Raw genomic sequence first — 13,202 nt, forward strand, 5'->3', positions numbered from 1 at the left:
AGATGGTGACTGGTGATGAAAAGTGGATCACGTACGACAACCTAAAGCGAAAAAAGTCGTAGTCGAAGCGCGGTGAGCCGGTCCAAACCATCGCCAAGCCCGGATTGCAGCCAGGAATGTTTTGCTGTGTGTTTGGTGGGATTGAAAGAGAATCATCCACTATGAGCTGATCAACTAAGGCCAGACCCTCGACTCGGTTCTCTACTGTGAGCAGCTTGACCGTTTGAAGCAGGCGATTGACCAGAAGCGGCCAGAAATGATCAATAGGAATGGTGTTGTTTTCCACCAGGACAACGCTCGGCCTCACACTTTTTTGATGACCCGCCAGAAGCTACGGGAGCTCGGATGGGATGTCCTATTGCACCCATCGTATAGTCCGGGCCTGGCTCCAAGTGATTATCATCTCTTCCGGTCCATGCAAAACGCTCTTGATGATACGAAGTTGGGCTCAATAAAGGCTTGCGAAAACTGGCTGTCGGAGTTTTTTTTTGCAAATAAGGTGGGGGGGGGGGGGTGTTAATAGGGGGGGATTATGAAGTTGCCTTCTAAATGGCAACAAATTTGCGAACAAAACGGCGCATATTTGACTTAAATTGGATCATTTTAAGTATGGTAAATAAAGCGTCAAATTTCGATCAGAAATACGACATTTCTTGTTCCCCAACCCAATGTCATTCATATATAGATTTATCTAATTATAAACATTTTGTTCCACAACCTTCTATTATCCTTTACGCAGCCTCTATTACATCTTCTCTAACTTGTTTGATTCCTCGTTCAAATTAAATGTCTTCAGTAGTAAATGTGTTAAAATTGAGTCTTTCTGTTCAATTCAATCAACGGCCAATTTAAAAGCATCTCCTTTCGCCGAAGGCGCGTGCGCCCGTACGCCTCGAATGAACTTTCCAACACAAACGAAAATTCATTCTTCGTTTGCCACATGACACTTCCGAGGGGTTAGTAAACGCCCAGTTTCTTAATATAAAACTTGCCATTGCCAGGAGGATCATTCATTGTTGTCATCAGTCCTCATACGAGAGCACGTAGTAGTTTTGCTGCCCGCAAAGATTTCTTTTGTATTAATATTATTATCACAACAGAAAGTTCGTGCATTAATTTAGTGCCTTTTTTGGAACTGTCGATAGAGTGTTTAGTTTTTTAATTCATTGTTTGATTGTGATAAGCGGAAATGTTTCGTCTAGGCAAGATTGTGATCAGAAATAGCCAAAAGGTGAAAGCAATCGAATTCCGAAGGTAAGTTCCTTTTCTGATAACAGAAAGTAGCCAAATGTGATGTGCTGTTAATGTTATTAGAAACTAGTTCACTGAGCACTCGTGGAGGTTATCTCAGTCGGGAATAATATTCTGGAATAGTGCAACTTAGTTCGTTTGCAATGAGCTGTCGTCTCACCCTTGCTGCTAGGGAAAAATTAGACTTTGGACCTAAGTTTCAATTTACGTAAACAACCTTCACATTCAACAACCAGTGATGACGACACTTATTCGCGTCTGTGTGTTATCGATGGTTGTGGGTTTGAACCTTTTTTTTTCGCCGCAACGTTTATTACTTAGATCCAATTGTGAGCAGGTCTTAAGTCGTTTTCAGTGTTGCATAAATGGGATTCAACATGAATGATATACTAGGAAGGATCGTCACATTAAATTTGACGCATCCACACAGAATCGCTCATCAGATGTCCAGATGTCGTTGTGCAACTCTGTTGTTCCGGTTTGTCTTTGTTCGATTCAATTATGCCCCACAAACTTTATATTATCAGAGATTTGTTGGCTGCTTGCGATCTGATAAGTTGAAATCTGTAGCGGAACCAATTTGTTCGATACATGTGTTGACGTTACGTAGTGAAGATAATATTGTAAAGGCAACTTGGCACTTGAACAAAATTTATAAAATCATAATCCTGATTCCATAATAGTTACACTAATGGCTTCAATATAAATATGCATTAGATGACGTTTTTCAAACCACCTGTGTCAAATAAATGCATTTCAAAGCAATGTATCAGTTCGCAGATGAAAACACTTTCATTTCACAAAGTGATGTCTACCGGCTTTCTTCGGCGCCTTCAGCGGGTCGACCAAATAATGGATGATTGATGTTAATTGCCTTTTAAATCTCCTAAATGAAACTGATGCATTATATATAAACATATGGAAGTATCTATGAAATTCTGATGCTTTAACATAAAATTGAAATTCTCATGTTTTAACATTATTGCAGGAACAGTGATCAATCTGCCCAAACTGCCCACCCGCTATGAAGATTATTCCGAAATTTGTCAGTGAGTGGTATGCTCTTAATCTTTTATTTTGGTCATCTTTTATTTTGGCTCACATTGTCTGTCCTCTAGTATACACGACCATGCAGATGGATAGTTTAACACTCCTATACTCGCGCATTGGTCTGTCAGACCGAGAAATCAATAATTCGTTGATTTCTCAGAAAATATCAACACTACGACTTTGCGATTCTCAAGAAAACAAGAAAAAGAAAAGGAAGTTCCTAGAAATCCTTATATATCATCTTTTTATGCCCCATCTAAAAACAGGCATTAATTCTTAGTGTACCAAAAAACAGAGACAACGATATTAGGAATATGCAAACTTTCTATTCCAGAATCTTTATCATGTGGTAATTACCAAGAAGGTCGTTATACATTCTTCTCTTCGGTAAAAGACCCGAAAAACACGCAAAAAATGGATGAAATGTAAAAAATATGTTTGTTTCGAGCATGCACTTATGCTATGTTCTGATTCTTACTCCAATGAAACCACAAGCGATTGATACTTTCTTTATAGCTCTTTATACTTCCATGAATTATATGCTGTTGCTTACTTTTAATTAATAACAGTGAAAATTTCGAATTTAGTTATTTGTGTTGGAGTATTAAAAATTACTCTATTTTAAGGAGGCTGAATTAGATGACTATTAAACATAATGAAGACGAAGAAAACATTTTTTTGTTGAGTTTTTTCATTCAATCATACCCTCTTCTTCAAATAAATGCCAATGAAGCCTGAAAAATACCCAGTATACGTGTTATGATTTCGTGTTATGAGTATACGTGTTATGATTTCGCACGCGAGTACAGGAGGGTTAATATGGTGACGTTCAATATTATTCCGCAACATTTTGGTTTGTGCAATATAATTGTTCGTCAAGGGGCTTCAATATTGCCCCTAGAAATACAGAAATATACACAAAAATATTCAATATTATTAATTAATAATATTGAACGTCTATATGGCCCGCTTTCAACATGAGCTCTGAATCATTAAAAATCTCGATTGACCAATTGAACCAAGCTACGTCTTTCCGTTGTACAATATTCTCATCTTCTATATATATAAAAATGGATTTCTGTCTGTCTGTCTGTCTGATTCTTATGGACTCGGAAATTAATGAACCGACCGACATGAAAATTGGTAAGTAGGGGTTTTGGGGCCGGGGAAGGTTCTTATGACAGTTCGAGACTCCTTCCCCCTCTCTGAGGGGGGCTGCCATACAAATGATGCATGAATTTCTGCATAACTCAAGAACTAATCAAGCAAACAGAGCCAAATTTGGCATGTGGAGGTTTTAGGGGGCAATAAATGTCTCTATGGTAGTTTGACACTCCTCCCTCTCTGTAAAGGGGGAGGGGGGGCTGAATAATTCCAGAACTAATCAAGCAAATGAAATCAAACTTGGCATATAAAGGTTTTAGGAATCGATGAACGTTTCTATGGTGGTTCGACACTCCTCGCTCCTCTCTAATGGAAGGCTACCATACAAATGAAACACAAATGTCCGCATAACTCGAAAACTAATCATTCAAATTGAGCCAATTTTGGCATGTGAAGAATGTGAAGGCATGTGAAGGTTTTAAGGGGCACGAAACGTTTCTATGGTGAATAGATACTCCTCCTCTTCTCTAAGAGGGGGGCTGCAATACAAATGAAGCATAAATCTCTGCATAACTCTAGAACTAATCAAGCAAATAGAGCCAAATCTGGCATGTGGAGGTTTTAGGGGGCTATAAATGTTTCTATGGTGGTTCGACACTCCTCCTCCTCTCTAAGGGAAGGCTACCATACAAAATGAAACACAAATTTCTGCATAATTGGAGAATCAATCAAGCAAATCGAACCAAATTTGGCATGTGGAGGTTTTAGAGGGCACAAAACGTTTCTATGGTGAATTGACATGGTGGTTTGACAATCCTCTCTAAAGGCAAGGGGGCTGCCATACAAAAGAAACACAAACTTCTACATAACTCGAGAACTAATCAGCAAATGGAGCCAAATTTGGGATTTGAGGGTTTTTGGATACGAGAAATGTTTCTATGACCCCTCTCTCCTCTGAAATGGAGAGGGAGTCCAGTAAAAATAATACATAAATGGGAAAATTAGGAAAATACAAATTCGCATACGTTCTTCAATTACATAGTGACAAACGTTGTTGATTTTGTTCGAAAGTGGAAATGGATTTTAATGTGATGAAAAGCACTCCTATATCTTCTTCTAACTATTTAAAAAAATGGATCACCGAATTTGTTGATAATAGAAAAACTCGAGAAAGGAATTGTCCGATTTAGGACTGTCTTTATTCTATCATTTTCCAGTATCGAACATTTATTTCATGTAACGGAGAAACATGTTATTTCCAAGTGGATGAAAAATCTTCGAGAACTGTGTCTGAAAATAATCTGATATTATAATGAAGAGTTTTGGTAGAATTACTAGGAAATTTAAGGTAAAAGGTAATTTTAAAGGGTAGATTAGAAGATCAATCAATGAACAGTTCTGCGATTGAACCCGTGAACGTGCGCTTAGTAAGAAACGTGGATGTGATAACGAAAAATAAATTTTGGGCGGGACGAACTTTGCCAAGTCAGCTAGTAATATATGTAATTCAATCATTTTTTCGAAAAAAAATCGCTCTCTCTCTCTCTGTAGATGCCTCTCAGCGACGGCTCAGACCAAACCAGCCGAAAGCCAGGCCAACGACAGGAAGCCCAACATGTCGTTCCTCACCAATATCTTCCGAGGCGAGGTTCAGCCGGTTCAGGTGTTTCCGTACCCCGAGGTGTTGGACGCAGAGCAGAAAGAGTACATTGCGGCGTTTGTCGACCCAGTGACTAAATTTTTCGAGGTTAGTTTAACAATTTGCTTCTGCTGCTACTTCAGGAACAGAGCACAATTTCTCACTTTTTTATTGCAGGAAGTCAACGATCCAGTTAAAAATGACACAAACGCTCGCATAGAAGAGAATGTCTGCGATGCTCTGTGGGAGCTGGGAGCCTTCTCTTTGCAGGTACCACCGGAGCACGGAGGTCTGGGACTTAACAACACCCAATACTCGCGCATGTGTGACATTATTGGCGGCCAGGATCTGGGACTGGGAATCTTTATCGGCGCCCATCAAAGTATTGGTTTTAAGGTGAGAATACAATGTCTCTATTGTATTAAGCTGACAACATTCAAACGTCCTCCATAAATCATCCACAGGGTATTCTGCTGTACGGAACGAAGGAGCAGAAGGAAAAGTATCTCCCCATGGTGTCCACCGGAAAAACTTACGCCGCCTTTGCGCTGACTGAGCCAAGCTCCGGATCGGATGCAGGTTCGATTCGTTGTCGTGCGGTCAAGAGCCCCGATGGCAAGCACTATGTTCTGAACGGTTCCAAGATTTGGATTTCCAACGGAGGAATTGCCAATATTATGACCGTTTTTGCTCAGACCGAAATCGAAGATCCAAAGACTGGCCAGAAGAAGGACAAAGTGACCGCCTTTATTGTTGAGCGTGAATTCGGGGGAGTCAGTAGCGGTCCACCGGAAAACAAGATGGGTATCAAATGCTCGAACACTGCGGAGGTTTACTTTGAGGACTGCAAGATTCCGATCGAGAACGTTTTGGGCGGCGAAGGCAATGGATTCAAAGTCGCTATGAATATTCTAAACAACGGTCGCTTCGGTATGGCCGCCACTCTTTCGGGCACAATGAGAGCCTGTATACAGAAAGCTACCGAGCATGCTACGAATCGGGTGCAGTTCGGGCGCAAGTTGGAAACTTATGGTGGCATCCAGGAGAAGCTCGCTCGCATGGCAATGCATCATTACGCAACCCAATCGATGGCCTATATGATTTCAGGAAACATGGATTCCGGCTCGATTGACTATCATCTGGAAGCTGCGATCTCCAAGGTGTTTGCTTCGGAATCGGCGTGGTATGTGTGTGATGAAGCCATTCAAATCCTCGGCGGAATGGGTTTCATGAAGGATGCAGGATTGGAACGTGTTTTGCGCGATTTGAGGATCTTCAGAATCTTCGAGGGAACAAACGATATTTTGAGACTGTTCGTGGCGCTCACCGGTATTCAGTATGCAGGATCTCATCTCAAGGAACTGCAGAAAGCGTTCAAGAACCCTGCCGCCAATCTGGGATTGATCTTCAAGGAAGGTTCAAGGAGGGCGATTAGAAGTATCGGATATGGTGGAACCGATCTGACGCCATTTGTTGCCGATCCACTGAAGGAAGCTTCGAAACAATGTTCGGAGGTAAATGCGTTTTGCACAATTGTTATTCCACAAGATTCAACTACTTCGTTCATTTCAGAGCATCGATCTTTTCGGCCAAGCGGTAGAATCACTGCTAATCAAACACGGCAAAGGCATTGTGGAAGAGCAGTTTATGCTGAATCGTTTGGCTGATGCCGCAATCGATACCTATTCGATGGCTGTGGTGCTCTCGCGTGCTTCTCGGGCTGTCCAGAAGGACTTACCTTCAGCTGAGCATGAACTTCTGATGGCCCAAGCCTGGTGTCATGAGGCTGCCGATCGTGTCCGCGTCAACATCCGCAAAATCAATACGGACTCTTTCGCGAAAAACTACAGCAGGATGTCACAGATTTCCAAGAATATCTGCGCCAACAATGGAATAGCGCATAACAATCCGCTGGACATAGAGTGAAGCTTTAATTGTTGTTTAGGTAGTTGTAGATAAGTGCGGGCACATTCACCGAAAACGACGCTACGGCAAGGATACGATGATTCACAATGATTTTCTAGCGAAAGTTTCAATTAGAGAATCGTGCACGTTTCGCGAGTACTGGTATATTCGTATTAAGGGAACAGTTATTGAATGGCAACGACATTTGGGACAGTCCAATTGCTTTCGAATGCAACAAACGAACACATCGCGGATTAAGGATTCAGTTAGTCAATTCACAGGTATATTATTAACTTATGGTTTTACTGTTTTGATTATTAGAAGATAATATGTTCACAATCTTGTTTATTATGTACATACAATTGAAGAAAGATAAAGTTTGCGGGATGCGAAAGAATATAATGAACTTCATACAAAATTCGGCTTTGATTAAAAAAAGATGACGAATGGCAATCATGTCCGAGATATCCCACATAATCAACTCCCTCATCTTAATTCATTCGTCGAATACTGCGTTACAATCTAGGCCATCTAAGAACCTAGAAAGGAATTTCATCTCAACGATCAGTGGCTGAGGATTTTTGCATACAATTCGAGCTTTAACGGCTTTCACTCGCATGGTAGTCCCTTCTTTGTATTATACAGCCGGGTGACGTCTTTAGAGAACCCCCATTGAACTGACAGGAGCCAACATATTGGGTATCCCACTGACATTTTCCCTTTGTTTTCATATGAATTGGGTATCCCACTGACAGTTCTGCTTGAGATTTTGCTAACGATCCTAGCATCAATCAAAGCACCCCGCTGGTATTATAGAACTGGGACACATTTGTACTTGCATGCATTTGTTCATATCGGAATGTGTCTCCCTAACACAGACTACATCAAGATGTTATGTTTTTTCGCGTTTACGCATCCTAGTGATTAATATTAAGTTAGGAAAGTAATGAGAAAAGGGTTCAAATGCTGTTTTAATGATCTGTATTCCTAATACTGCTGGTTTTAGTTAGGAAAAAAACAGGAAGTGGGTTATATCTGTGGTATAACCGCAAGGTTGACGTAGGACTATCGTTGATTAAGTGATCATTTGTTTGAAGTTGAATCTGAATCCATTCCGTATGAACGAATAAATGAATATTCGGGAGACTTCGAAAACGAAAGCGTTTCGTTGGAGGCACAAGGTTTTATGCATCCAATATTGGATACAAAAATATTCTACTGATGGGGAAGAATAATCTTCAGAATCTTTCCTGTTAATTGCACTTGATTGAAAAATCACAAAACGAAATGCATTTGATCGCAGTATTATATGAATAGAAAACATATTGCGAAAGCTCATCTCACGTGCGGGAACTACCATGTGAGATGCTTCGCTCCTCTCACGGCCAGCTCACTGACCGCCATCATGCCAAAATGTAATAGCACCACGATAGTCACGCGCACACTCACGCACTCTCTCTCACCTTTAGTTGTCGTTCCGTGTCGTCGTGGCTCTCCTTCCGGGGCGGTCTTGCCAGCGGTATTGCTGCTTTCCTCTCTCCTTCCTTCTCGCCGCCACACTACTGTTCCTTACTCCTTCCTTCCACTGTAATACTCTTCCTCGCTTCTCTCCACACTTACGCTCTTCTTTCGCTCTCCTCTCCACAGATCCGCTCCTCCACCTCGCTTCTTCTTGCCGACACACCTTTCGTCCCCTTCCTTCTTCCTATCTTTCACTTTTCTTTCACTCTACTGCTCTATAGCGCGCTATTTCTTTTTTTCGTTTTATTTCTTCCTTCTCCCCACTGCTCATTTCACTTATTCTCTCACCGGAAGTTGCCGGGCCATTTACACTTAAGATCTTCCGCCATCTTATTTTGACTTCTTCGCGCACCGCGTGTGCGACCAACTTATTCCTTATCTTTTCACGAAATTAATATTCCGACTATTCGCGCTCTCCAATTTCGCCAGTTGTAAGAGTGACATCCACTAACTAGTGCCACGTTCCGCATTCACAGCCTCTGGCTGAATAATTTTCGTGCATGCGGTACACCCGCAGTTGCACACACCATGCTGCTACGCTGAAATCCGCACAGCGCTAAAAACCGTGTTTCTCCACCGCACCAGACTTCACTACGCGGCCCATAAATCCGCCCGCTAAACTAATTTCCGCACGAAATTAAATTCTCCCGTATTGGAGAAGAAAAAAGACAACGCTAAAGACCCGTCCATGGGCGTCGACAGTTACCGAGCGAGTCCCCCTTCGATCGAGTACAGCCTCGTACCGCTGCTACTCTTGCTGGTTCCTAGTGTTGGTGCGAGCGATCGATTTTGTTCTCGCTTTGCTTCGCTGTGCCGCATACATCTTTATTTTCGGTTTGCTTCCTGTCGAGCTTTTTCTCGCCAGCGTGGTGCGGTTGTCGCATGCGAGGAGTATATAGACTATTTGCGTGTGACCTAATATTGTCACACGCAAAAGCTACAAACATTAAAATAAACTCTTTCACTTGAATGTATTTTTCAATTCCAAGAGGAACTGGCAGATTATATTTCAGCAACGATAACATCTTTTCAGATTCTTCTCGATGCTGGATAACAACCGAACGAAAAGAGTTCCGCGCGTGTATGTGTGTGTGGCGGCTGTTCCGATGTCTCAAGCGGAACTGTTTTTCGGTGCTGGTACTTTCTTGGTCGCTTTTTCAGTGGCATCACACTCCTCCTAATGGATTCCCTTCTGACCTAAGGTGCACAAACAGTCTCTTGGTGACACCGTTCATCAGCACTTTCATGATGAACTTCACCACAACAGCGACAACATGCTCCAATTTCTGTTCACGTATAACTGAGTGGATTTCCGAATTTCCGGAAGCGGCGCTCGCTTCCATACCGATTGGTGATTTGAATAGCCTGTTTTGAAAGCAATTTTAAGGCTGTTGAAACAAGGTTTTTGATCAAAAAGTAACAAGTGTATAACGCGTAGACATTTTATCTTTCGAATGATGTGTTTGTCATACCATATCTGTCTGCAAGTACATATACCCAACTTGGCGAAGATTCCGGCCCTGAACGAGTAGATACATCTCATCATCCAAATTACGTAACGCAATAGAAGAGAGATGACCACAATCATCGCACAATCATCAAATGCCGCTAATTCGCATTAGCAGCAGTGAGATCGATCGGAGAGAGATAAAAATCCTCGGCTTATCTCAACGAGAAAAACAACGCAAAGCCCAATCGATAGGTCCTGGAGAACTCGTATCGAACGATAGAGTTGAGTTGACTTAGCACCGTCAAACCAATCGCACGGAACCCAGGACCCAGGCTCACCGAACAAGTTCATTCCTTTGTTAATATTCTTTGTTGTAAATAGTTTGCTAAATGTTCAATGTTAAAATATTAAATGTTAAATGTAAAATAAATAGTTTGTGAATTATATGTAAAACTGTGTAACAATAAAAAGTGTGTGAATTTGTAAAATCGCGGAAGAGTCCTGTTTTCAATCCCCATCTATGTGAGGGAGAAGCCACCGGAATATCGAAGTAAGGACTCACAACTCCCCCACATAATCTAGTCCTTCGAGCCGGATAAGGACGCATCAAGGGGATTCATACACTTTCCATCAAAAGGAACACCGACGCCGCAACGAAGAATATCACCAGCTTTGTATCAGGTGCTCTGGACTGGACATCCGTCGATGGAAAAGGTTTTCCAGAACAATGGCATGTGAGTTCATTGTATGAGGACAAAGGAATTGGCAGCCATTGTGACTTCAAACAATTGTACAACAAAGCACTATTGTGCATTCTGAATGGACCCATAGGAACAAAGAAACAATAGGAACAATAGGAACCCTACAAGACAATACTCCTTTGGATACTGGAACCAGGAAAGGATCTTTGGCACTTTGGATAATTCCCGACAAAATTATTGACTCAATTGGATCTTGGTTATCAACGCGTTTCCTTGGATGCTGGCAATCACAATTGCCAACAGTTTCCGGAAGAAGAGGAGGCATCAAATTATATTTCTCTGGGTGAGTCTAAGAGCAGTATATGTCTGCCAAGCTAGGTTTAGAGAAATACACAATTTTGAGAATATTTTTCTCTTCGATTCACTTTGCCTGCTGATCACCTTCTGTTATTACTGAATTCGATATTGACATTGAGGAATAATTGAGTACACACATTTCGGATCGAATTTGTATGTTTGTTGTACATTTGGACGCAGTACTAGTTTTTCCAGGTGAGATACACTGGTATATGCCCAGTCGAGGTTGGCATTCTATTGTTACTACACCAAGTTTTTCTCCCCATCCTATCCAAAATTTCGAGTTTTTTGAAACGCTGATGTGGTATCCGAGCAACATTAACTGCTATCGTTGGTGAGACTGGAATCTTTATTGCTACAACTGAGCATCCGTGACTGTTTCGTCAGGTCAGTGAAAGAATAGTGTATGTCTAGCCGGGCTAGGCATCCTACATTGGTTACTGCATCCGATCCTTTCTGTTTCTTCATACGGGGTTTAACTACACATCACAAATCCGAATTCAAACATTCACTGGGGATATTGACGAATGGGTCAGCTTCCGACATTTGTTCATTTCTGTGATCCATTCGAAGCCGGATCTTCCAGAGGTAGAAAAGTTCATTATTTGAAGGGCTGTTTGATAGGGTAACCACGAAATCTAATCGATCCTCTACAAATTACGACGACAAACTACCACATCGCTTGGGAGATGCTGCTGAAGCGATATAATGACAGCAAACAGCAAGGAAGGCGCCAGGTTCAGTCACTCTTTTCGCTGCCTACGATCAACAAGGAATCCATTGCCGAACTGCATGAATTGCTGGAAGGTTTCGAAAGGACCGTGCAGACGTTAGATCAAATTATCCAACCAGTTGAATATAAGGACCTCCTGCTAGTGAATATACTGACATCACGGTTGGACTCTGTTACACGCAGGGGTTGGGAGGAATTCACGACTAGTAAGGAACGAGATACCGTGGCTGATTTGACGGAGTTCATTCGAAGACGGATACACGTATTAGAATCAATGCCTATGAAGACCGTTTCTCACTCACAACAACCTGTAACCAAACCGAAAGCTGCTGGGGTGAAGCCCAGTTTCAGTACGGCAACAGTGGTTCGCTGTATAGCGTGTTCTTTCAATCATCTTCTACACCTATGTTCAACATTTCTCCAGATGAACGTGTCAGACCGAGAGGAACTTCTTCGTACTCACGCTTTGTGTCGAAACTGCTTCAGAATGGGCCATCAGGCGAAGGATTGTCAATCAAGGTTCTCATGTCGCAAATGCAAGGGGCATCACCATACCCTGGTGTGCTTTAAGTCGGTAAAAGATGGTGGGACGAGTACAACTAACGGTGGTAAAACTAGTAGCTCGAACAATCCAATTGGGGGCAAGGGCCCAACGAATTCCGCTCAAGTTGCTAACCTAGCATCCAACAGTATGGTTTCCGGCACCGTACAGCAATGTTCCTCACAAGTCTTGTTAGCTACAGCAGTCGTGTTGTTGGAAGATGACGATGGCAACCAATATCCAGCTCGAGCGTTACTCGATTCCGGGTCGGAGAGCAATTTTCTCTCCGAAAGACTAAGTCAACTCCTGAAAGTTAATCGGGATAAGGTGGACATCTCAGTATTGGGAATCGGTCAAACATCAACCAGGGTAAATCAACGCATTTATGCTACCGTCAAATCGAGAGTTTCGAATTTTTCCCGTGAGTTGAGCTTCCTCGTATTGCCTCGAGTGACAGTCAACTTACCCACGGCAAATGTGAATATAATTGGGTGAAATATACCAGAAGGAGTAGAGTTGGCCGATCCTTCCATCTGTACATCTAAGAGCATGGATGTCGTTCAAGGGATCGAATCCTTTTTCGACTACTTCGAGACCGGTCGTAGAATCAGCTTAGGAGAGAATTTGCCATCGCTGAACGAGTCGGTCTTTGGATGGGTTTTTTGTGGTGGAATGTCCCCTAGTAAATCATCCCTTACGCATAAATTGCAATACGTCTACGGCTGAAAATTGGAGGAACTTGTGGCCCGATTTTGGTCCTGTGAGGAGGTTGGGACAAGCAAAGGGTTTTCACCGGATGAGGCACGATGCGAGTTGTATGATGCAAATACGATACAGCGAGAGACAGATGGACGGTTTTCTGTTTCGCTACCAAGAAATGGAGACGTTTTGGCGCAATTAGGCGAGTCGAGGGACATCGCTTTGCGACGGCTTCAGGGATGACGGATTAC

General features: G+C 42.2%; 1 protein-coding gene across 1 annotated transcript; it reads left to right on the forward strand.

Moving 5' to 3' along the window:
- Positions 1-999: 999 nt before the first annotated feature.
- On the forward strand, positions 1,000-7,367 carry LOC129778701 (very long-chain specific acyl-CoA dehydrogenase, mitochondrial). Its single transcript, XM_055785771.1, has 5 exons — positions 1,000-1,254; positions 4,957-5,152; positions 5,222-5,440; positions 5,509-6,558; positions 6,617-7,367. Exons 1-5 carry the CDS (start codon positions 1,190-1,192, stop codon positions 6,968-6,970), a joined length of 1,884 nt encoding a protein of 627 aa, XP_055641746.1. The 5' UTR covers positions 1,000-1,189; the 3' UTR covers positions 6,971-7,367.
- The last annotated feature ends 5,835 nt before the right edge of the window (positions 7,368-13,202 follow it).

This window comes from Toxorhynchites rutilus, chromosome 3 (genome assembly GCF_029784135.1).
Source record: "Toxorhynchites rutilus septentrionalis strain SRP chromosome 3, ASM2978413v1, whole genome shotgun sequence".
In the NCBI taxonomy this organism is placed as follows: Eukaryota; Metazoa; Arthropoda; class Insecta; order Diptera; family Culicidae; genus Toxorhynchites; species Toxorhynchites rutilus.

Excerpts from the sequence above, each read along its gene's own strand:
- LOC129778701 (XM_055785771.1), top strand. The coding sequence starts at position 1,190 with ATGTTTCGTCTAGGCAAGATTGTGATCAGAAATAGCCAAAAGGTGAAA. Across the intron at positions 5,153-5,221 it reads CAGTGACTAAATTTTTCGAG|GAAGTCAACGATCCAGTTAA; the intron begins GTTAGTTTAACA and ends TTTTTATTGCAG. Across the intron at positions 5,441-5,508 it reads ATCAAAGTATTGGTTTTAAG|GGTATTCTGCTGTACGGAAC; the intron begins GTGAGAATACAA and ends AATCATCCACAG.